The sequence below is a fragment of the Aythya ferina genome, assembly GCF_964211825.1.
Source record: "Aythya ferina genome assembly, chromosome: Z".
Classification (NCBI taxonomy): Eukaryota; Metazoa; Chordata; class Aves; order Anseriformes; family Anatidae; genus Aythya; species Aythya ferina.
In genome coordinates this window covers 10,728,153-10,751,324 of record NC_140299.1, presented here as the reverse complement: position 1 = coordinate 10,751,324, position 23,172 = coordinate 10,728,153, and the positions used below count along the sequence as shown (strand labels likewise).

The 23,172-nt window shown below is 56.7% G+C and overlaps 1 protein-coding gene and 1 long non-coding RNA gene across 2 annotated transcripts; one reads left to right on the top strand and one right to left on the bottom strand.

The window, feature by feature from the left end:
• Positions 1–1,984: 1,984 nt before the first annotated feature.
• Positions 1,985–10,828, bottom strand: LOC311427313. The gene is made up of 2 exons (XR_014687289.1): positions 10,768–10,828; positions 1,985–2,320 (listed from the first exon to the last, which is right to left on the bottom strand). It is a non-coding gene; the product is annotated as an uncharacterized lncRNA (long non-coding RNA).
• LOC311427309 (carbonic anhydrase 9-like) lies at positions 10,814–22,767 on the top strand. Its single transcript, XM_084504616.1, has 11 exons — positions 10,814–11,115; positions 16,194–16,223; positions 17,124–17,294; positions 19,183–19,325; positions 19,705–19,797; positions 19,969–20,035; positions 20,237–20,394; positions 20,506–20,647; positions 22,155–22,184; positions 22,304–22,397; positions 22,546–22,767. Exons 1-11 carry the CDS (start codon positions 10,971–10,973, stop codon positions 22,607–22,609), a joined length of 1,137 nt encoding a protein of 378 aa, XP_084360742.1. The 5' UTR covers positions 10,814–10,970; the 3' UTR covers positions 22,610–22,767.
• Positions 22,768–23,172: the final 405 nt, after the last annotated feature.

Genomic DNA, 23,172 nt, shown 5'->3' with positions numbered 1-23,172 from the left:
CTGGTGGTCCTGTGCTCCTGCTGCCGATCTCCATGCAGCACCACCCAGCTCTTTGCCTGGGCTGTTTTGGTGGTGCTGCAGCCCTTTCTCAGGGCCAGCCTCCTGCCTCAGTGTCTCCAGGCTGTCCTGGCATCATTAGAGTGGCAGTAGAACCTGGTTTCTCCTATGAGCACTCTGCAGAGCATCTGCCCTACTTCTGCTGCCCTGGGCAGCCGTGTGCCTACCACCCACATGCGAGCACGTTGCTGCAACGCCTGCAGAGATTTTCCAGTCTCGCTCTTTGCGGCTTTTCCACTTGCCTGGCAGGTCAGGGCAGGTGGACGCTGGTGTCTTGCAGAGCTGTGTGCTTCCTCTTGCTGCCCCCGATTGATGCTGCAGTGTGCTCCCAGCCCCGATGCACACCTCGTCCACGTGAGCTGCTCTTGTCCTTGCCCACGTGGGGATGTGGTGACAAAGCATCCCAGAGGAGGCTGGTGCCTGCTGTTGGCTTTCAAAGCAAGGGATGCCTGGTCTGGAGCACGTCTGCAGATAAACTGATGCTAAAAAAAAAGTCATCAGAGGTTATGAAAGGTTTTAGGTAAGAAAGTTCTGGGAAAACACTGCACAGAGAGCTGCACTGGGTCACATCCCCTGGTACTACATCAGCATCCTGAGAGCTCTCCTAGTGCATTCTGCATCAGCTTCCTTGGGCATCACATGTGCTGGGAGTCAATGTGACTGATCCGGGTAGGACTGGATCAGAGACCTGCAAGGGCCAGCTTGCTTCACTGAGGATTTGGGGAGCTAATAGGGTTGTAGGAGGGTTTTTTAGGGAGTCTCTGATTCTGCAGGAGGGAGAAATACTGCCAGGTCTCTAACACCATAGCGGGGTACAGGTAGGTGTCCCAAGGCTTTGCTCTGTGGCCCTGTGCCTCCAGCTGAGTCCCAGCTGAGCTCTGCAGCCCTGGGGCACCCCGAGGCCTTGCTCTCAGGGGCTGCTTCATGCAGCTCAGGGTCAGCGCTGCCAAAAAACATCCCTTCTGCCTTGCGCTGCTGCCGGCCAAAAGGCATGGATTAGGGTAGTGAAGGAACCTGGTGCATGTGATACCAGAGCCCTGCCAAGAAACCTGGGAAACAAAATGATTTTTTCAGAGCACCTTGGCTGGGCAGCACTTGTATGCCAGCACTAATTGCAGATCTTAAGCCCAGGAAAAAGCAGGAGGAAGGCAGGAAGGGGCAGAATCAGCTCGGGGAAAACAGCACCTTGCAAACAGGTGCTTGGGTGAATTGAGACATCCTTGCTGCCTCGGGAGGAACTCCTCTCCCTCCCAGGAGTCATCAGAGCCATCAGTGTTGCTCGGCTGTGAGTAGGAGGGAGACAAGGAGCAACTGGATCCGAGGCTGCCCTGCACCCCGTGTCCTGCTCCTGTTATCACCCAGGTCCCGTGCCAGCCCCTCCACCCCTTGCTTTCAGGAAGATGCTCTGCAGAAGTTGTGCAAGGGCCTCTCCAGGAACTGCAGCCCTTACTGCTGTCTTTGCTACCAGCAGCACGCTTCCGTAAGGCTTTCCTCCCCCAGCTCCTCACCGTCTCAGCTCACGCTGTGCCTCTGATCACGTCCACCCCAACACCACGCTGGCATGGCTATCTGTGTGTTTTATCGCCCAACAATGCGTGCAATGTTATTGTGCTAAAAAGAAAACAAAGCCTAATCCATTTTAAATTAAAACAGCGCCCCAGTGTCCTGCAACGGATGCAAACAGAGTCTGGCCGCTGGCTCCTGCGTGCGACCCGAGGGGCTCACCCCAGAGGGGCCCCCTCTGCTCCCTGCAGACAGCAGGCACAGCCTGCAGACAACAGGGGGCTGGTTGGTGCAGGGCCCCCTGCTCCAAGGCCTCTGGGCTCTCCGAAAGAGCTGCATCGCTTGGGGTGAGGGGTGAAGCATTGCCATGTGCCAGAAATTAGCAACGGATAGAAAACAGAGAGGATAGAAATGCCTGGGATCCTTCTGTTGTGGCATAAGCCTTGGCCAACCCTTTATAAAGATTCTAATGGTCCAAAGAGGAGGGGAGCAAGGGGACGGCATTTGCAAAGCAGGGTACTTTTGGCCCAAGAGACCATTTTTTGGTTGTCATGCTTGCATTGTAAGAAATTTGAGCAATGACGACCGCTCCCAGCAGCATTTGTCCCCCCTGTCAGCCTTTCCCCAGGGCATTTTGGTTCCAGTTGATCTGTGCGTGGGCGTTGGCCACAGGCGTTGTGTGGAGCAGGCCCGTGGTGCCCTCGCTGGGGATGGGTAACGCTTCCTGGCTGTGATAAGCAGCCTCACATCCTCTTCTCTTCTGAAAGCAGCAAAATGAGAAAAACTTAATCCTATTGTGGAGGGGACCGTGCCCTGTCCCAGCCACCTCCCTGTGCTGGGCAGCTGCTTGAGCTGCAATTCTTTTCTCTTTGTGCTATTGTGCAGCCGTCATGGGTCCGGGCTTCACCCAGCAACAGCCGTGTTGCAGCAAGCCTTGCCGGGGGAGCTTTGCCTGCAAATCCCTCCTGACATCCCTGCCCGCCCGCTCTCGCTGCTTGCCACTGCGTGCAGGAGGGCCTGGCCCCCTTGATCTGCAGATCAAGGCCATCACACGCTGATGGGACTTGAGACCTGTTAGTTTGTTATGTTTTTATAAGCAGCTAAGCCAGGTGGCAATGAGTGAAGGCTCTTTAGTTTGAGCACTGCATCCCTGTGCAGCTGGTCCCATCGCTGCGGGGTGGGTGCAGGGTGGGCAGCCGGAGCCGTGCACCCCGGGGGGGTGAGCGTGGTGCTGTGCCTGCTCAGCACACAGCACGGCCTCATGACCTCTGTCTCTCCCATGTCAGAGCCCGACACGCGTCATTCATGAATTTGACTTCCTTTTCCCCAGCCCCTTTTGCCAGCTCATCTCCAAAGATGATGATTAAGAACAAAGATGAGGCAGCACCGAATCTCCCCTGACCCTGCTGCAACACTGCCTGGCTACGTGCTAGAGAAGCCTCCTGTTTTCTCTCTGCTGGCTTCCACGCAGGCAGTGGCTGAGCCCGGCTCGACCTGTGCTGACTTTTGGTGATGGGAAGGCTGAACATTTACCTCCCCTTGTGAAACCTGCTGGCGGTCAGGAGCTGCTGCTGGCTGTTCTGCAGAGACCGGTTCTGGCTGGGGGCAATCTCCATTTCGGAGGTTAGTAAACGAGGCCTCTGGTGAACCCCCAGCTGTGCTCGAAAGCTGGCTAAGTGATGATTAACTACGAGGCCTGGGTGACCTGGATGTCTTTGAAAGCATGGCCGGTGAAAGCCAAGCGTGAGGGCATGGGGCAGGCTTAGGGAATGAGGGAGTTTTTCCTGGAAATCCATGTGTTGGAAAATAATTTGGGGTTCTGAAAGCAGAATAGCATCAATTACTACCAGGATGTGCCAGGAGCTGATGCTTTTCCAGACAAGGATCCTGCACCAGTAAGTAGGAACAGGGCAGAGATTCTGCCTTGGTGTGCAGTTTTGGTGAGGCTGAGGCTGATGTAAAGGTTCTCTTCTGCTGTCCACATTTGTGAAGTAACTTTAGTGGAAAATTGGAGAGACCACAGGAAAAAAAAAAAAAATATACAAACTGCTCTACAGCCAGGAAAGTGCCCTCTAGAGAAAAATTTAAAGGGCTTCAGGCAATGAGTTTATTAAGGTGGCTACTGAGAGTTTCCCTGGTTATACGTGAAAATACACCAGGGCTGTTCAGGATCCTGAGCTAACACCAAGGCAGAACAAGAACCAACATCTCGGTGTTACAATTGGATTAACAGACCCACAGCACGTCATTTCAACACCGAGGGAGGCTGCGCATTGGAGGAGATTTCTAAGGAATTCCTAAGCGAGCACCTCCCTGAGATCTTGGAGCTCTGTCATCTGAAGGTTTCCGATGAAACTAGCTACTTCCCACAGGCCATGTCTTAGTCACACACCAAGCTGCTGGGCTCCGTACCAGGGGTGACTGCGTGCGGTGATGCACAGCCAGGCAGAATACTCCAGCGAGTCTCCTTGCAGCTGCAAGCCCAGAGCCGTAAACTCCCCTGCTTGTTCTGCCACAGGAGAACATCCTACCCCTCATCCCAGGTGCTTTGTGCTGTGTTTAAACTGACAGAGGTCAATACGACTCTTTCAGAGGAAATCAAATTTGGTATTTTTAACTTGCTGCCCCACGAATTCCCCTTCATTTTAGATGTCTGGCTTGTGGCCGCATGGTCCGAGGGGAGGTTTTGTTAGTTCATCTCCCTTTTTGGAGAAGCATTTTAGGAAGAACAGTTCATCATGCAGGACAATGCCAACGATCTGAGTAGGTCTAACCATCACCAATCATCCCCCAAGTAGTGAATCATGTTTGGTTTTAGGGTACTTTGCAGATCTGGGGAAATGTTTACCAGGAAGCATTTCGCAACTTTCTGTGAATTACAGGCAAGATCCTGAACTCTGCTCATTTCTTATACACTGAGACATCGTTTCTCTTTCCCCAGTGCCAGTTGCTGGGGCAGCAGAAGTGGGAGAAACATGGTAGCTTCCTGTGACACTCCTCTAAGGCACTGAAGGGTTTGCTAGTGGCTTCAAACAACAACAACAACAAATAATAATAAAATAAAAAAGCTGCTTGCACCAGGCACTGCTCGCTCAGTTTAAACATCCAAGACACCAGCCAGAGTCAGTGGTCATTGTTTCTTAGCTGGGTTGTAATGGGAAGTTATTGTATAAAAGGCGCCGACCGAAAATAACCTTACACTGAGTGAAGATGTGCATGGAGAACCTGGGAACCATTCCCAGTCAAGACCCTGCAGAGAAGACTCTAATACACCACAGAAAGGTCTTTGGCAGTATTTGAAGGGGACCGGGGCAAAACAGAGCAGAGATGGATACTGCATAAAAATTAAATGTCAGGTGTGACCCCAAAACAGAAGGAAGTGTTTGCCTCCATGTTGCTAGACAAAGGAATAGAAGCAGAGGACCCATCAAAAATCAAGTATAAGAACAGACCAACCCACCCAGAATAAAGCTCAGATGGGTCAAATGGGCGTTCAAATGGGTCAGAGTTCACAGCCTGGGAGCTGAAAGAACCAGCAATCAATCAGCTTGCAAGTCTGGTGTCCAGCTGGAAGCTGTGCCACGGGAGGAGAAAATAACAGATGTACCTCACTTTCAGCGGGGAAAAGGGATCTGATCTGAGGTGTCCAGGTGAAGGGAAGTTATAGAATAAGCAGGAAGAAAGATAAAATGCAATACAGATTTGCTAAAATGATTTTGTACCAAACTAGCATTATTATTATTATTATTATTATTATTATTATTATTATTATTATTATTTTTCTGGCTGAGGAAAGCTTTCTGCATTACTTTACCAGAATTTCAACAAGTTATTTGATATAATTTCAGGTGTGAGCATTAATGAAAGTGAAGAGGATAATCTTTACTGCAAGCATTAAATAAAACAGGAAAATCATGGGTTATTTCAAGAAAAGAGGCATCGATCAGTAAAAAACATTTTACTGAAGTTCCTTTTGGACCCACTTTTATAAATAACATCATTAAGGACCTTCACAAAGTGCAAGAATAAAGCTGGGAAATGCTGCCACTGCCGCTGAAAATCAAACTATTGCAGCAGGGTTGTGAAGGCTGCAAGAGCATGAAACCTCATACTTCTGAGAGCTGATAAGCTGCTAATGAGGATTCCTGGTATAAACTAGTGTAAGAAAATGAGAAAGAGGAGCAGGCAAACCACTTGTTCACGTGCTTATTATGAGCAGTTCCACATTTGGCAGGATAAGCATTATCCATATAAAGTACATGTGCAATTTGGGGTGTGTGTGTGTGTGTGTGTGTGTGTGTCTGTGTGTGTGTGTGTGTGTGTGTGTGTGTGTGTGTGTGTGTGTGTTCAGAGAAGGTCAATTAAAACCTGAAGAGGTGCAAAGGGTTAATGTGATTGGGAGAAGAAGGGGCATCTGTTTTCTGATAAGCTAAGCTTGTTTGGACTTCAGTTTAACCTTTCAAAACGGGGTTTGAGGAGGGATAGAATTGCTGTCTATAAATACATCAGAGAATAAATGTTACCAAAAGGGCAGCCCTACACAGGAACAAATAAGTACAGTTTAATGGAAAAATCAAAGAAACACAAACACTGAGGCTATACAATAAACTCAGAGAAGTACAGGCAGGAGGCGGACCACGTACGCCGTGGGGGAGGCCACAGAGCTGCTTTTTCACAAAGAGAGATTGGACGCAGCGCCCGGGCAAGTGCTGTCTGTCCTGATTTGCACACAGCTATAGGTAAAATCTTGCTCTGATTGCTGTAATTAAAGAGATTGGCTTCGTCATCGCTTGAGAGAGATCGTGGTGCAGCTCATTCATTGCTGTTGGAAGCATTTTCCAGCTGGACTCCACATTTTGATCCTGCTGCGGTCGGTGTTTGCCAGCTGCTCCTGGGGTTGCTGGCCAGCCTGGAACAGACGGACACGGGGGGGCTGAGGTTCCTGCGTGCACCTTGCCTGAAGCCAGGCTTTCTAGTTGCTAAAAGTTTTGCTATTTTGAAGTTCAGATTTGGGAGAATATCTCTTAAAATCAAAGCCAAATTGAGTTTCTTATCACTCCAGATTTTTTAGGTTTTACCGGTAGGTAACAACAGAGGTATAAATATTATAATTGTATTTAGAAACAAAAGTGTATATTTTTAACCAATCCCTAGTAGAGCCACAGGAATTCACAGCTCCAAAGCAGCTGCCACACCAGAGGGGTGGCCCTGGCCCAGGAAATCCCAGGGCAAGCAGTTCCTCTGGCTACCTGCTTCCTACAGTCCGGTGGCAGTGACCAGCAGAGCACTCCAGGGACTGCCTCCAGACTGGGTCCAGCATAATCTGGAGTCTCCCCATGTAGACCAGCTGCTGTCAGTCCTCATTTCAACAACATACACAACGAGAGGGGTCACCAGGCTTTTCCTGTTAGGAAGGTGGGTCTGCGTGTTCCCGTTTTCATTTTTTTTTGAGCTCAGTTTCCCAAAAGGGATTTTTGCATAAAAGCGAGCAGCTTGTAAAGTCTGAGCAGTCTTTTGGGCCTGCTTGTCTTTCGGATGCCAACAAAAGGCAAGGTATAGAGATGGAAGTGAAACTATTGGAAGGAAACGTTTTGTGCAACTTTTGCAATTGCAAAGCAGAGTTTAATATCACATTGAATGAAAGGTTATTTTTTCAACTATTTTAACCAAAAGTCAGTAACAGAATGCAGACTGCAGGTGCCAGTGTCCAGGACTCACCCCAGTGAGTGGCATAGATCAGCTGGTTTTCATTTGGAAGTCATCCAGTGAACCCCTAAATCGTGAAGAGGCACAACAGCACTGACGAACCAGTGCCTGCTGCTGTTTCATTAAAAGGAACAATCAGCCTGCACAACAGCTCAGGAATTCATTTATATGTCCCGTGGGAAAGGATTACTGCTACAAATTTGAATCAGGCACAGAATCACAAAGCTCTCCTAGGGATCCAAGTCTTTCCTTAGCATGAGTTAATTTTCCTAGGAGTGACGTCTTTTTCCTAAGAATTAATCCTTTTACAAGCATTTAGAGGTTATCCCTCCCTATGGCACTGTGGCTAAAACAAGACCAGGCAGCATTTCCAAAAGCACATCCAGTCTAGCACAGCCCCATCCATCTTATGCAGCTGAGGATCAGGGAAGCTCCCACATCGGTGCTTTGTGCCTCAGACTGGATCCACGCTGAGCAGAGGACTGATGCTGTGCATTTCAGGAGGCCTCACGGCAAGGAAGGGCACAGAGCTGGGGCCTGGATCCAGCTGACCGGGTTGCCTCTGAGAGGAGTCTGACGGAGTCTGACCGTCCTTTTGGTGAGGACCTTGTGAAGGAGGACAAACACGATGCTCTTCTGCAAGGCTGGTGGGGTGGGGCCGTGATCTTCAGCCCCCAGTGCTCCCTGTAGACACATCCAGACACAGTGCCCTGATCACGGAGTCACCTTTCACGCTAACGGCGTCTCCTGCTGCCGAGTATCATTGTCTCAACAACAAGCTGACAAAGTACGAGAGATCATAGGTGGAAAGGAGACACATGCAATTACGGCTTCTGTGATATGATACACGCGGCCTCGAAGAGTAACAAAGAAGGAAAACGGTGAAACTTAAGACAGGGCAGCAGAGGTGATGGATCCATGGCTTTGCCACCTGCACAGAGTGTGAGCAGGGAACGCAGGGTGAGCTGTCTGGGGGAGCGAACTGAAGGGCTGTGCCCGGGTGTGAGGTGGGAACTGCATGGGGCTTGGCCTGAAAAGGGGTAGCCTGATCCTCTCCTTGCCTAACCAGACTCCTTCCTCCTCATTCAGGCTAACACACATTACGAAGACCATTAATAAGACAGACTACAGGAATGTGAGAAGGAAAGGGTGTTGGAACTGCATTTTATGGTTTGTTTCCCCCCCGCAGCCCTGTTTACTTGAGCTTTGACAAATGAATGTCTTCCTATCTGATGGTTCAGCTTATCTGGTGCTGGGAGGAACAAGGTGGATCAGGATAAAATCTGCAGGTTGGGAGTGCATTCATCCCACCTGCAGGTCATCGCCGGTGGCAGGGCTCACCAGAGCCCCCAGGTGCAAGGTGAGGCACTTGGCAAAGTGGAGAGCAGGAGCCCACGGTGACAGTTTGCAAGGGATCAGCACAGCCACTTGCTTTCCTAGCTGTCGGTTTTTTGGGAGAGCTTTCTCCTGCTCAGCACAAAACCCAGGCCCTGCAGGAGCTCCTCTACCCCATGGCAGGTCTCGTGCCCTGTCACAGTGACAGCAATGTCTGCGCTCAGCAGATGCCGAGCATGTTCACGTAGAAAGGTGACAGGATGACCGAGGATTTGGGCTGGGAAACAGCTGGGCAAACTGGTTTAGCAGAGGCGTGGGGCCCATGGGGACATGGCACAGAGCTGGGACGCTGGCAGCGCGGAGCAGAAATGAACCCATTAACTTGTATCTTCTTGCATGGGCACAATGCTCCCCATACATTTGAGGAAAGGAGTTCCCCCATTCCCTTCTGCGGTACATGTAAACCAGATATTTTTCTGGTTGGCCTCAAACTTCCTGCTACTTGATTTGGGTTGGTTGTGCCATAAATCCGCTACCCCAGGAGTAAATACAGGTTCCCCGCTCCCTGTTCCTGTACAAGCTGGGAGGACAAAGCCACAGACTTCACCTCTCCAGGCTGGGGAGCTGTGCTTGCTTTGCTCCTTCCTTGTGCGGAAGCCACTCCTGCCCCCAAACAGCCCTGGGGCCCTGTGCGTGCTGTTTCTGCTTCTGTCCCCTTTGTGATGGGAGAAACAAAACCGTGGGTAATAACCGAGAGAAGGTTTCACCAAAGATTTATACAACAGCAATATGTGTTTTTCTGCTGTTTTGTTCTTTGTTTCCTTCTTAATAATCCCTGATGTTTACTTCACTTTGTCTTGGCAAGCAGTCAGCTGTCATCTCCACGACTCTCTGATCTCTTTCAGGCAACATCTGATTTAAATCCACCCTGGTGCAGTGTGCCCTTGCTTACACCGCCGGGGTGTTCCTTTGCGGCTACCATGGCAGACTGCAACCTGCTGCAGCGCCTGGCACTGCCGTGGCCTCCTTGAACACTTTGGTCTTTTCCTGCCCTAAATTAGCATCGCAGCTAATTCCATCCTGTCACTGCCCGGGTGCTTTTTTGGAAAGTTGATGAAAACACGGAAAGCATGGGTTGTAGTAGTGCCCACGGAGCCATCACTGGCACCTCTCTGAGAGCTGGCCTGCCCTCCTGCTCCTCACCCATGGGGAGATGGAGACCAGCGTGGGGCTGGTCAAGGATATTCGGTGTAGGACCTTGGTCAGAGGGCTGGGGCGTAGGGCACACTGCAGGCATGGCCTCGGTCAGAGCCGAAAGCTTCCCACCTCCACCAAACATCAGCAGTGGGGCATGGCTTCCTCCAGGAGCAGGGCTGAGAGCTTCCCTGGGCATGACACAGAGAAATACCCTCCTTAATTCTGCCCATCTCCACAGGCTTACAAACCTGCAGCCCCCCTATAGCCCCTGCTGAAGGGGGACACCTAGAGCTCAAGAATTCCCCCACCCCATTGCTGAGGGGTCTCTCACCCCATAGATTAAGACGTCCCTCTCTGACAATGGGGGATGAGGGCGTCCCTCAGCCCAGCTCTGGGGGAAGACACCCAGCATTGAGGATGTCCCTCACCCCATTGCTGAGGGGGTCCCTCACCCCACAGATTAAGACGTCCCTCGCCGAGCACATCCCTCATCACTTTATTGAGGGAATCCCTCATATGGAAGCTCAAAAACATCCCCCAGGGCCTCTCACCCTGTCAGCGAGGATGTCCCTCACCTCGTTATTGAGGGCGTCCCTCACCCCCTTACTGAGGGAGGGGACAGATGTACTGAGTGTGCCCCTCACCCCATTAGCGAGGAAAACTCTCACCAAGAAGCTAAAAAGCCCCTCACTGAATACACCCCTCGCTGAGGACACCCCCCACCCCCATTTTTGAGGAAATCCCCCTCTTTACAACCAAAAACCCTCCCCCAGCCCCTCACGCCCCTCCCCACCCCCCAGGGCGGGGGAACACACGGAGCCTCCCCTCCCCACACACACACAGACACCGCGCAGGGCCCCCCCCGCAGCTACCGGGGGCGCTGCCCCGGACCCCCCCGACCCCGCCGCCGGCCTCCCGGGGGTGCCGCGGGTTCGAGTCCCGGTGCGGGGGGCGGCGGCGGCGGCTCACCTGTCGGTGCCGGGCGGCGGCAGACTTTGCCTCCAGCCTCTATAAAAGGTAACGGCGGCGTGAGGCAGGGCCGCCTCTTCCCCCGCCCGCTCTCACGTACGCGCTGCCGCCCGGGCAGACCGCGGAGCCGCCGTCCCCGTCCCCGTCCCCGTCCCCGTCCCGTCCCGTCCCGCAGCGCCCCGCACCGCGATCCGACGCCGGAGATGAGGTTGCGGGTCCCGGTCCTGGTCCCGGTCCCGGTGTCGGTCCCGCTGCTGGTCCTGGTCCTGATCCTGGCCGTCGCGGACCGTGCTGCCGCCGGGCACGGGCACGACGACGACGAGGAGTCCCCGCACGGCAAGGAGAGAGGTGAGACGGGGGGGCGGGGGGACGGGGTGGGGGGTCCCGGCTGCACCGGGCACCCCCCAATGAAAGGGTTTAGGGTCCTCGATGCACCAGGGCACCCCTGTGATGAGTTTAGGGTCCCCGATGCACAGGGGTCCTCAGGGCATGGAGCACCCCTCTGATGGATTTAGGGTCCCCGAATGATGGGCACCCCTTATACGTTATGCTGCATTTAGGATGCCACGTGCACGGGCACCCCAATACACAGAGCACCCCTCTGCTGGGTTTGGGGTCCTCAGTGCACAGGCACCCCAATACACAGAGCACCCCTCTGCTGGATTTGGGGTCCCTGACCCACAGGCACACCAATGCACGGAGCACCCCTATGCCAGATTTAGGGTCCCCAATGCACAGAGCACCCCTCAGCTGGGTTTAGGGTCCCCGACGCACGTGTGCCCCGATGCACAGAGCGTTTCTATGCCGGGTTTAGGGTCCCCAGTGTTCGGAGCGGGGGTCCCCCTTGCTGGCTTGAGGGGCTGCCGTGCTGCCCCCGTTAGGGGCCCCCAGTGGGGCCGTGCCCCTCCGGCATCACACAGCCCCGCAGCCGCACGTCCCTGCCTTTGTCCCCGCTCCCGCCAACTCCGGTGCAGCCACGACCCCTGGCAGGAACAGCCCTGTTCCCCACCAGATCCTGTTCCTACTTTCCTGAGGGGCTCAGGGCTCCCAGCACGGGGTTTCAGCCTCCCGGAGGGGCTGGAGCTATGGGGCAGGTGTGGGGCTGCCCCACAGCTGCGGATGGAGTAGGGGGCTGGGGGCTGTGGGGTGCCTCCCCCCACCCTGTCCCGGGTGGCAGGGGGGGCTTCCAAGTTTTGGGATCCTTCTTTTAGCAAGGGTAATGCTCAATCCCTTTGGTCTCAGTCCCTTTTCTGACCCGGAGGCTGTGGCGCTGCCAGCGTTCAGCAGGGGTTTTGGGGCAGTGCCATGCCTCCGCTCGCCTGGGGCTGAGCACAGCGCGGGGACGTTCCCGTCCCAGCCTGGCCCGTGGGGTTGTGTTTCCCAGGCTCAGCCTGGTAGCGTGTCCTTGTTTCTTTGCCTCTGGTAAGAGTTGCCCTGACCTGTACGGGGACGGCTGCCATGCGGCACGGATCGGCGATTGTTCGGTGCCGGGAGCTGCTTTTGTTGCTGCGATGAATCACGTTCCTCGCCGGGCTGCGCGTGGGGACGGGGACGCGGATGCTCCTCGCCGCAGAGATGAAGTAACTCCGGCCGCAGGGCAGGAGGGTGCCAGGCTCCAGCTGCCTGGGGATGGGACTGGGAAAAGGGGACGGGGGGGCGAACGGGCACCCCGACCCCCCTGGGGGTCTGGCTGGAGCCCCGCGGGGGTGTGGGGTTTGGTTGGGACCCAGGAATGCCCCCATGCAGCCACATGTCACGGCGAGGCTGGCTCCTTTCCTCCTCCCAACGCGGGCACCAGGTATGGTCAGCGGCTGCTGGGCACCTGGCACAAGCTGCGGGTCGCCCTCGAGGCTGCCCAGCTCTGCGCCCCCTTCTTCTTCACCCCCTGATGCCTTCTTCCTCCGGTGGAGCCCATTTTTTAGCTTAACCCACTTTCACTTACCTCGTTCCCCAGCCTTAAGGGATTCCCCATTTTTCTCCCTCCTGCTGGCACGGCCCTTTTTGCCCAAGGCCCTCCAGCTGTTTCCTCTTTCCCCGACACTCACCGAGGCCACTTGGGTTCACGGGGAGCAGGAACAAGCCGCGGTGATTCCTGCCCTGTGCCTCCCCCTCCCTGCGGTATGCTGGCTGCATCTCGGGGCCCCACAGCCCCCCAGGAGCACAAAGAACAATCCCTGAGGCAACCTGAGCTGCCGGTGGCAGATTAAAGGCTGATCCCCAAGGCTCGCGGTTGGTCAGGGTTTAGAAAAACACAAAAAAAGGAATTTAATGCAGCCGGGCTTGTGTGGGATCAGTGCATGCGGTGGTTGGAAGGGCATGGGTGCTGTGTGGGGCTGCTTGGGGAGTAAAAACAGGGCTGTGCTTGTGGGGCAGGGCTGGGGGCTTGCTGCTGTCCCATCCTGTGGGGTGCAGAGGTTTCCTGTGGGATTTGGCAGGAGGATGCTGCCCAGACGCCGTGCCAGTCCCAGACCTCGTGCCAGCTCCTTGCTGGCTGCAGATATGCTCGGGGAGCTGGCTGTGGGCAGCGTGAGCGCGGCGGCACGGCCCGTGTACCTTGATCAGGTTATTGCTTGTAAGGAAAAGGTGCCTGGACCTGTCTGCTAGGCTGGGATCTGTCTGCAGGGGCTGGTCGCTGCTTTGAGGCTTTCCCCCCATGCATCTCTGCACGTCCTGGTGTCCCCCTGGCTCCCCGAGCATCATCCCACAGCCTTTGTCCAGGGCTGGTTCGGGGCTGGGTGTGAGCAGAGGCTGTGGCAGGATCCCAGGGCAGCCTGTGGCTGAGCACGGGGCATCGTGTGCCCGCCCGATAAGCGAGCAGGATGATCTGGAGCCATAAACTCCTGTCAGAGCCCACGGCGAGGAGGCACCAGGCAGCCCTGCTGCCATCAGATGGCATCGGCACTTGGCTGCCACCCCACGTTTGGGCATCCTCAGGTGCCCTGCGGGCTGTGCATCCCCTAAACTGCAAGCAGATGAGGGCAGAAGGGGCATCCCCCTGTTTTCACCCTATTCCCTGGCTCTGCTGAGGGTGCCTCTTGCTCCGTGCAACCAACTGTGGGTCTGTGCCCGCATCCCTGCAGCAATTCCTGGGAGCAGCCTGCTGCTTTGGTGCCTGCTAGCAGCAGCCCCTGGCCCTGCTGGCTCCTCACCATGCCCAAAACTGCTCCTGCCCTCACCCCCAGGCTGCAGGACATGCAGAGCAGCACGCCGCTAATGGCAGCGCCTGCCCGGACCCGGCAGGAAAGTGTTGTTGGATGGTGTTGGATATCAAGGAGCGAGCGCCAGGATCCCGAAGTGGGAGGGAGCAAGCAAAGTGCCTGAGTGTGTGGGGAGGGGGGGGAAAGCACCAGAATGGGGAAACTTGGCTGATGTTGTTCCCCCCAGCTCAGGGAAGGGGGTGGGTTTGGTGCTGGGTGGGAGCGGAGGGGCTCCACGTGGCTGAGCACAAAGGCTTTTAGTGCCTGCAGCCGCAGCCAGCTCCTGGTAGAGCCCCGAAATATTTCCCTGCTGGGACCCCACCGAGGAGTCCTCTCCTCGCTCACCCTCTCCCAGTGCGCTCATCAAAGCGCTGGGCACCAGCTGTGCTTCTGCTCCCCCCATCCAACATTTTTGGGAGTGCTTTGCAGCCCCTGTACGTGCTCGGGGTAGGGCAGGGCGTGCAGAGAGCTGCAGCACCTCTGTTGTGGTGTGTGGCAGCGGTTCAGCGGCGAGGGGAGCCGGCCCCGTGCGCTGCTCGGAAGGAGAAGACGTGCTCCGGCGGGGAGCGTGGGAGGGAGGCTGAAATTATGCAAATCAGCGTTTGCGCAGGGCGGTGGGGTAATGCTGGTGACGAAGGGTCTGGTGCCTTGCAGGGCTACGCCAGGGTGGGTGCCAAAGGCTTGATCCCGTCGCCGGGCTGGGCTGGCATCGGTGCTCCCCTGCATCGCTCAGGGCAGGCACGGAGGGACCCGGTGCTGTGCCCAGCTCCGTGGGTGGGGAAATGCACTCGGGTGGCCTCGGTGTGTGGGTAGGTGCAGGTGGGTGCTCGGGTACCGTGGGACCCCCGGGGGAATCTTGTACCCTGGGTGCAGCTGCAGCCTTCAGGCTGTTGGATCCCCGTTTCCCTATAGAGGACCAAGAAATCTGGGGCTGCGAGCCCCTGTGGAGCCCCACCAGCCGCAGGAGCAAGCACTGGGACCTGGGAAGCCGGGGTGGGTGGCACGGTGCTGACGCAGCAGGGCAGGTGCCAGCACCGAGCTGTTGCTCAAGCTTCAGGTGGAAGGATGAGAAGCCTTCTGTCAAGGCAGAGTTCCTGGAGGTGAGCAGAAAAGCAGGGTGCCGGGGCAGGCTGTGCCAGTTCGGGCATGTGCAGCGCACCCAGGCACCGTGTGCCAGCCCCGTAGCTGCTCCAGGCCCGCCACCCTCATGCTGCAAGAGGGGAATCCTACCTGGGAAAGCTGCTGAAGCACCTCTTGGGGGTCCTGTCTGTGCCCACTGCATCCTTGGCACAACTGCATGCTCATTCCTGCCCTGTGCAGGCAGCTGCATCGTGCCCAGCCCTCTGCTGGGCTCTACACCTCCAGGAGCACCCCACACCTTGGGCGAGTGACTCCCGAGCCTCTGAGGTGCTGCAGAGCGATCACCACCATGCTGTTCCCATATCCACGGCCCCGCTGTCCCCAGGCATCCGCGGCCACCAGGGCTGGCTCCTGGCTGGGAGGAGGGCAGGATCCCGCTGGGCTCGGGGCCCCGCATCAGCTGCCTGGGCCTGGGAAAGCGTGCCTCTTCCTTTCTCACCCGTGAGCTGGAATCCACTCCTATTAATAGCAAGCGGCTGTCGGTGGCCGTTGTCAGTGGCAGGGCACTTGTTAGCCCCTGCTGCACCCCTTCCAGGCTAATTGGCACATGCACTAATAAGGGCTGGAGATGTCTGGGGACTGGGCTGCGCCCTGGGGAGCTGAGGGAGCGGGGTGGGTGCTGGCCCCAAGCCTCTCCCACCCTTTTTGGGTTGGGATGTGCCAGCTGGGGGTATCAGTGCCGTGCCATTACGAGCACCCCGCTGAGAGCGAGCCCGAGGAGGTGAATTCGCTCTGTCCTGGTGCAGCTGGAAGAGCATGGGCACAGCTGCTCCGCGATGAAAGCCCGTATCTGCGACTTATTTTCCCCCCTTATAACGGTGATAACAAAGTGTTGAGCCCTGGAGTTTCCCCTCGGGGTGATGCACGCAGACCTCCCTGCTGGGAGAAGGCAGCACCCCCTGGCTGTGGGGCAGCAGGAGGAGGAGTGGGGAAGCGAAGGCTGGGAGGGGGCTGGGGGTGCAGTGTGAGCCCCGGGACCTGCTGCTGGGGCTGTGAGCACTGCCTGTTTGCTGCCAACCTTTCCCTTCCATTCATGCTCTTGTGTGTGTTTTTTTTTTTTTTTTTCTTTTTCCCCCTTTCCTTCTCAAGGTGCTGGTGACAACCACTGGAGCTATGAAGGTAAATACCCTGCAGTTAATCCTGCTTTCCCCCACCACCCAGTGCACGCTGGGCTCGAGCCAGCCGTGGTTAATGATTACAGGGCTCCTGTGCGCACTCAGCGGCTCGCCCTTCCCTCATGCCTGACCCTGCTGGTTCAGTGGTGCCCGAACCCGGGCACGGGTGGGCTGGAGAGCCCGGGGTGCTCCCATTTGGGGACAGCAGCAGCAGCTCTGCAGGGGGATCCCCAAAACCCTCACATTGGGGTGCCCTTGGGGCCGGGCTTCCCCCCCAGACAGGAGCTGGCCGCATCCTATGCCAGGCTGGGCTCCCCAAGGCTGGACTTGCAGCCTGTGCTGGGACTTTGACCTGCCCAGGGATTAGCTCGTGTCCTCACCCTTGCCCTCTGTCCCCTGTCCCTCTTGTCCCCTAGGCTGGGGCTGGCCTGAAAAGCGCTGGAAGCAGCCCTCTGTGGTGCGAGGGGAGGTTTTGGGGACATCACCCGTCCCTTTGTGGGGCCAGCACCTCGCCACCTGTGGCCGTGGGCGTGCGTGGCCCTGGTGGCACCGTGCTGGAGGGGCTCACGTAGCAGCAGGAGAGGCAACGAGCAGCCAGCGTGTGACGAGCTGCAGGCTCCTCCGCCTGCCAAGTCCACTTGTAAATGATCTTCTCGCACTCTTCCCAAACACCCCAAAAATAGACTTTTCTGGCAGCTCACCGTGCTCGGAGCCCTTTCGTGGCACAGCTGCGCGCCGTCACGTGGCAGCAGGGAGCTGCTCCCGAGCTAGCTTGGTGGAAACGAAGCCTGTGAGCGAGGTGCACTGCCCAAACTACACCTGCCCCTTCCCTCCCACCCACCCCAATTCCCCCCGGGGGTCTCCTCGCTTGGCTGGCCTCACCGCTGCTGCCTCCCCGTTGCAGAACCAGAGCGCTGGGGCGAGCACTACCCGGCCTGCTCGGGCAACAAGCAGTCCCCCATCAACATCGAGATGGAGAAGACCATCTTCAGCCCTGAGCTCCAGCCCATCCAGCTCTCCGGGTACAGCCTGCCCGCCAGCAAGAAGTTCAACCTGAAGAACAACGGGCACACAGGTGGGTGCAAAAGGCACCGGCTGCTCCTGGCAGGACCAGGTTTCCCTGAAACCCTCCCCGTGGCTCTGGGAGGGCTTTGTTCAGGTGCTTTCCTGCCTGGAGGGGAGAAACCAGGAGATGGAGAGCTCGCAACTCACTGCCTTTGGGTGGTGGCTCCGGGAATTTGTTATAATCCATGTTTCCTCTAAAAACATGCCCCTAATACTTCTGGTGCAAGTTTGCAGGCATCGTTTCCACTCTCAAAGGACTGGTTGGTCCCTGGTGCGAATTAGCCCTAAAGGTACCCACCCCTCAGTCTTCTAGGACACAGCTTTGGCCAATTTAAAGCCCGTGCTTCAAGACACTATCTCAGGATCTTAAGGCACTTTCAGAAATTGTTTATTTCCCTTCTCCAGTTTTAGAAGGGCTATAAAGCCCTTCTAAATACTGCATGCAGATACATGCACTATCTGGCATGGCGAGACTGATACTACGTTAACATAAATGGATTCCGTTCCAATTTTTTTGGGGGGTGAAAAAAAAAAAAGAAAAAAAAAAAACATTTCCTTCCTGCCCTGCAGCTGGAGATGGCAGCTCCTGGCTGCCACCAGGTCTTTCTAGGAGCACCTCGCTCATCCTGTGCGCGCCGGTGGCTGCCGGTCCCCAAGAAAAGCTGCTGGGGACAGCAACCTGCTGAAGGTGTGATAAAACATCCCCGTGACCCGATGCAGCACACTCGACCAGTCGGACTCGCTGCGTGCCCAGAGCTCTGTTTTACAGCCTCCCACCCCAGCGTGCCTGCATAGCTGAACGGGTCGAGCTCAGCGGTTGCTATTTTGGACACCCTGGCATCTGGCGTTGCTTGGTGTTCAGAAAGCGCTCGTAACATTTTCGTCGAGAGGGATGGGGGGTGAAGAAGTTTCTCATCTGCTTATAAGATGCTTTTTTAAAATTATTATTATTATTATGGGGACTGCCCGCCTCCTGTGATCGTTCTGAAGAGCCGGGATATTTCTGCTGTCGCTCCTGCTTATACAACACGTTCGCTGCACAGACTTTTGCAAGGGCCTGAAAATGACTCAGATAAATACTAGGAATGCCCTGATCTAGATACACAAAAGAAATGTTGAAGCAGGTAAATCCCCGGGGAGGGAGCAGTGTCCCGCTTCCTGTATTTGAGTTCTGTATCTCCGAGCCCAGTGGCAGGCAGCACAGGAGAGGACAAATGACTCATCACAGCCGCGTTGTGTTCCTAATCCCAAACCTGTGCCCTGGCTGGCGATGTGACTGACACTTCACCTACAGAGGCATGAGGAAGGAAAAGAGCTGACGTTAAGAATTGGAAGGTGCTTGGAGGGAGTGAACAGCTTTTCTCAGGGTCCAGGGATGCTCCTGGTGGCTTTGGTGCATGTCCCAGTAGCTCAGCCCTGAGGCGTGCCACACCACTGCGTGAGGGCTGGCTTTGCTAGATGGAAATTTTGGACTTGGCCTTGGCCAAAAATTCAAATCCTTGAGTTTTGCCTGCCGATCCTTGAACTTTGCCCACGGTCTCTTTATATTATCCTCACATAGTGCATCAGTTGTTGGACAGCATCCAGCACGGGACTGCCTCGTGAGTCTCTGCAGAGGGGCAGAGCACTCTGAGCACTTCCAGCTTCAGGAACAGCCGCCCTGATTTATTTATCGGGGTGTCCTACAACCCCAAGCTGAAAGCCAAACCCTGCTGCATTTGCACAGCGCTATCCACTGCCCCACCTACAGCCCCATTAGAGATCAAAAGCGAGTCTGTTTGCTGTCTCCAGCTTCCACCAGCCCAGGGTGGCTCTTTCCCCCAAGCCACCTCCTCTGCAAACCTGGGGCGGACTGGACTCTGTGTTTTACTGACCGACCTCTCCCTCCTGCCCCGCAGTTGTCCTGGAGCTGCCCGAGTCCATGGCCATCACGGGTGGCTATGCCCAGCAGTACCGAGCCAAGCAGCTGCACCTGCACTGGGGCTCCCCGACGACAGCCGGCTCCGAGCACACGGTTAACATGAAGCATTTTGCTGGGGAGGTGAGGAGCCCTCGTCCCCCTCGACCGTCCTCTCCCAATGCTGGGCTAATGGAGAAGGAGTTTTCCCTGTATACAGCCTGCCCTGCCAGCTCCCAAATGGTTTTACCCCTTTTTTTTCCCCCAGCTGCTGTCCTCCAGCCCCGCTATCCAGGGCTGGTTTGCTGCCTGCAAGCAAGGCAGCTCCCACGGGCAGCTGTTCGTGCTCACTTCTATCCACTGGCACGTGTTGTCTCCATCCCACCTGCACATTTACCCCTAGCAGGGATGCTCAGTGTGGCTGCACGCCTCTCCCAGCCCTTGCAATGGTTGGGGAGCCCCCGTGGGGCTGTGCACCTCTTTGGGGTGCCCAACCTGCAACGAACTGTGTGTTTCCCTCCAGCTCCACGTGGTCCACTACAACACCAAGTACGAAAACTTCAAGGTGGCGTTGGGCTACCCGGATGGGCTGGCCGTGCTGGGAGTCTTCCTGGAGGTGAGAACCAGAGCCCAGACCTGGGCAAGGAGGGGTGGGAGTGAGATCGGGGTGGGCGTCAGGGGTAATTCTGGGGACCCGCAATGGTGCTGGTGCCCCTGGCGAGGAGGGTCCAGCAGGACAGGGTGCCCCTCGCAGGCAGCCAAACCTCCTTTTGCTGCTACATTGCAGGTCGGGCCGAGGGAAAACCCTTACTACGAGGAAATAACCAAGCATCTCCACGAAATCCAAGGAGAAGGTAAGGCTCCCAGCAGAGAAAGCCCTTGCAGTGGAGAGGAAGGGAGAATCCCTTGCCCTCCCTGGCACACCGGGTGCATGCAGCAGGGTGGTGCGAGGCTGGGCTGGGGGATGCCCTGGGTCGGGTGTGCTCCGTGAGCCCCGCGCTTGGTCCCGTTCCCCTCCCTGGGGCTGCCCTCACTCCCCTGCCTTCTCCTCCCAGATGAGGAAGTCATGGTGCCCGGGTTCAACATCGCGGGCTTGCTGCCCGACAGCCTGCACCTCTATTACCGCTACAACGGCTCCCTGACCACCCCTCCCTGCTTCCAGTCGGTGATGTGGACGGTCTTCAACCAGACCGTGATGCTCTCCCATGACCAGGTCTGTCGGGGCAGCGCCCGTGCAGGTCCCCGTGGATGCCGTGCGCCGGGGCTTTTTGGCTCCCCAGCACAGCGCGCACCCTGCCCTATTCACCCTGCTCTCTCCTCCCAGATCTCGGTGCTGGTGACGAGCCTGCAGTACGACCATGACAAGCCCCTGCAGAATAATTTTCGGCCGACCCAGGCCCTGCACAAGCGGTGGGTGCTGGCGAGCTTCGAGCCCACCTTGTCCCGGGAGAGGCAGGTGCCCACGGGTAAGGAGCGCACGAGCACCCTGGGGGTGCACTGGGCTGCCGAGGCACAGGGCAAGAAGTGGGGCGAGGCTTCTCTTAGGGGAATGCATTTTTCTAATGGGTTACCCTGGGTTTTGGAGCAGGGCTGGGGGTGTCAGGCTGGGTACTCACCACCCTGCTCAAGGACAAACAGAGGACGGTTCCCTCGGTGTGTCCTCGAAGCCCTTTCTGTCACCGGTGGTTTCCAGCTATGAGTAGAAGTTCCTGCTAGCCCTCAGGTGCGACTATCACTCTGCATCACTGTGTCGGTGCCCCTTTTCGGTTCTCTGAGCTCGCTTGGGGCTTTTTTTCCCTGTCCAACATCCTGTTCCTCCTCCTTTCCGCTGGCATTTGTCGCCTTGCGTGAAGGTGACTAATAGAAATAGCGCACAGGATGGGTCCCGGGCCCCAGGGGAATGCCTGGCTAACCACACAGTGGTATACCACCTCTCCTCACCACCACACCTGCAGCCAGCTCGTTAAGGGCTGCAGGATTTAATCACTGTGGTCCTCGGCCTCACTCGCAGCTTCCCAGACGGCTCCACGGCAAATGCTTCACTGAAGCCTGGGGAGATAAAATCTACTGCATTTTCTTTGTCTGGAATATCACTTATCAAAGAAGGATATCGGGTTAGGCTGGCATGCTCTATCTTTGGTAAACCTGCTAGAAACATTATCGTGCTCTCCATTTACCTCCGAGCCTTTTCTTTTACCCCTTTCTGCAGAAGCTATTCCTCAGCAGGCGCTGGCAGAGGCGAGGGGGCGGAGGTGCAAATGAGCTCACCTCTTTTCTTCCCCTGTTTGCTATTTCTATCAAACCACCCCAAACAAAGCCTTTGGCCCCGAAGTCGTGTGTCTGAGTGCCGGGCTGGTGTCCCTGTGCTCCCGGATGAGGTTGCTGGTCCCCACAGACCTCACAGGCACCAAGGTGGTGCAGCCTTCCCCGCTCCACACTGCCCCGTGCACCGGTGGGGCTGGGCCCCGTCCCACCTCGCTTTCAGCTCTACCTCCTTCACCCACGCTTGTTGATTTTTCCCAAGCTGGAGGGTCAGGAAAGCTGCTCTGTGAGCTGCTGGATGCTGGCACTGATAGTGCCACCCGGCGCGCGATGCTGGGGCTGTGCAGGTGATAATGCTGCCGGGGCAGAGCAGCGCTGCTGCGCTAGGTAAATATTGCCTGGCACAGGATTTAGGGCATGGGTAGGTGGTGTTGTGGGCTGGCTGTCCCCACGTGGGGAGCAACGAGAGCAGCCCAGGTTTGGCAAAGCCTTGTACTGGCACTTTCCTCCCCCCTGACTGTGCCGTGTCTCCTGGGGGTGGTGGCAGCAGGCACAGGAGGTGCTGGCCCTGGGAAGGGTGCCGGGGGACACCCAGTGGGGACGGGGGTCCTGGCAGCCTGGTGCTGAGCCTGGGGCATGCAGCCATAGGGAGGCTGTTCTGGCATCCCGACAGCAGGCTCTCACACCCCTCCTTTTTTAATTTTTCCTCAGCGGGACAGACCAGCTCCTCATTTCACGCAGGTAAGTGTGCTCAGCCGAGGCTGCTGGCTCCATGTCCCCCCCAGCCCTGTGTCCCCCCCTGCCCCCCTCACCACCACCACCACCACCCGCCCCGTGACGTGCCTGTGCTGGGCTTGCAGGGGACGTGCTGGCTGTGGTCTTCGGGGTGCTCTTTGCCATCACGGCATTGGCCTTCATGTACTACGTCTACAAGCAGCGCAGCCAGAACGCACGGTGAGTGGTGGGCAGAGCAGGGTTGGGGGCACCGCTGTCCCCCCCCCCCGTACCCCTGCACACTGCTGTATGGGAAACGAGCATTATGCAGACGAGTTATCGGGGCTTCCCTCTCTGCCCTAACATCCTGCTCTTTGTCCCACGCCAGGCTGGACTCGCCCACAAAATCCAAGGTCATCTACACGGCGGCCACCACCGAGAACACAGCGTGAGCCCCGCGGCTCAGCCCCGTCCCCTCGCTCCCACCCCGGGCTCGGGGGGCACCAGCCTCCCCCGGCTGCACAGACTGTTCACCTGGGGCAACGCCCAGCCCCAGCAGATATTTTTGTTACAAAAAACGATAAAAACGTCAATAAAAAAGGTCAAAAAGCTGTAAGAGCTTCCTGTGCTGCCGGCCACCTCTGCCGTCCCAGGAGCAAGCCGCGGAGCCACGCCGGACCCTTCCCATCGCAGAGCAAGCATCAGCCTCCATCCATGCCCCAGGCAGAGCTCCAGAGCAAGCAGTGCGGGGCTCCTTGCACAGCCCGGCCCTGCCCTTCAGCGCCCTGGGACTTCTTCCTCCTCTTATTTGTGCAAAGCCTTGGAAAAACAGCTGCCGGGGCTTGGTAGGGCCGGAGCGCTGCAGAGGTGAAGGCAGCAGCCCCTCGGCTTCCTCGCCGGCCCCCACCCTGCTCCTCTCGAGCTGCTGGCCTCCGAGGCTCGCGTGCAGCCAGAGCCAAGCCCTGGGGAGCATCGGGGCCCTGCTGCAGCCAAAAGCAACGGGCTCAGGCAGGGG

Bases quoted from the DNA above. Each gene is read 5' to 3' on its own strand.
- LOC311427309 (XM_084504616.1), top strand. From the start codon at position 10,971: ATGAGGTTGCGGGTCCCGGTCCTGGTCCCGGTCCCGGTGTCGGTCCCG. The intron at 11,116-16,193 runs GTGAGACGGGGG...TTCCTTCTCAAG, and splicing joins CCCGCACGGCAAGGAGAGAG to GTGCTGGTGACAACCACTGG. The intron at 22,185-22,303 runs GTAAGTGTGCTC...CTGGGCTTGCAG, and splicing joins CAGCTCCTCATTTCACGCAG to GGGACGTGCTGGCTGTGGTC.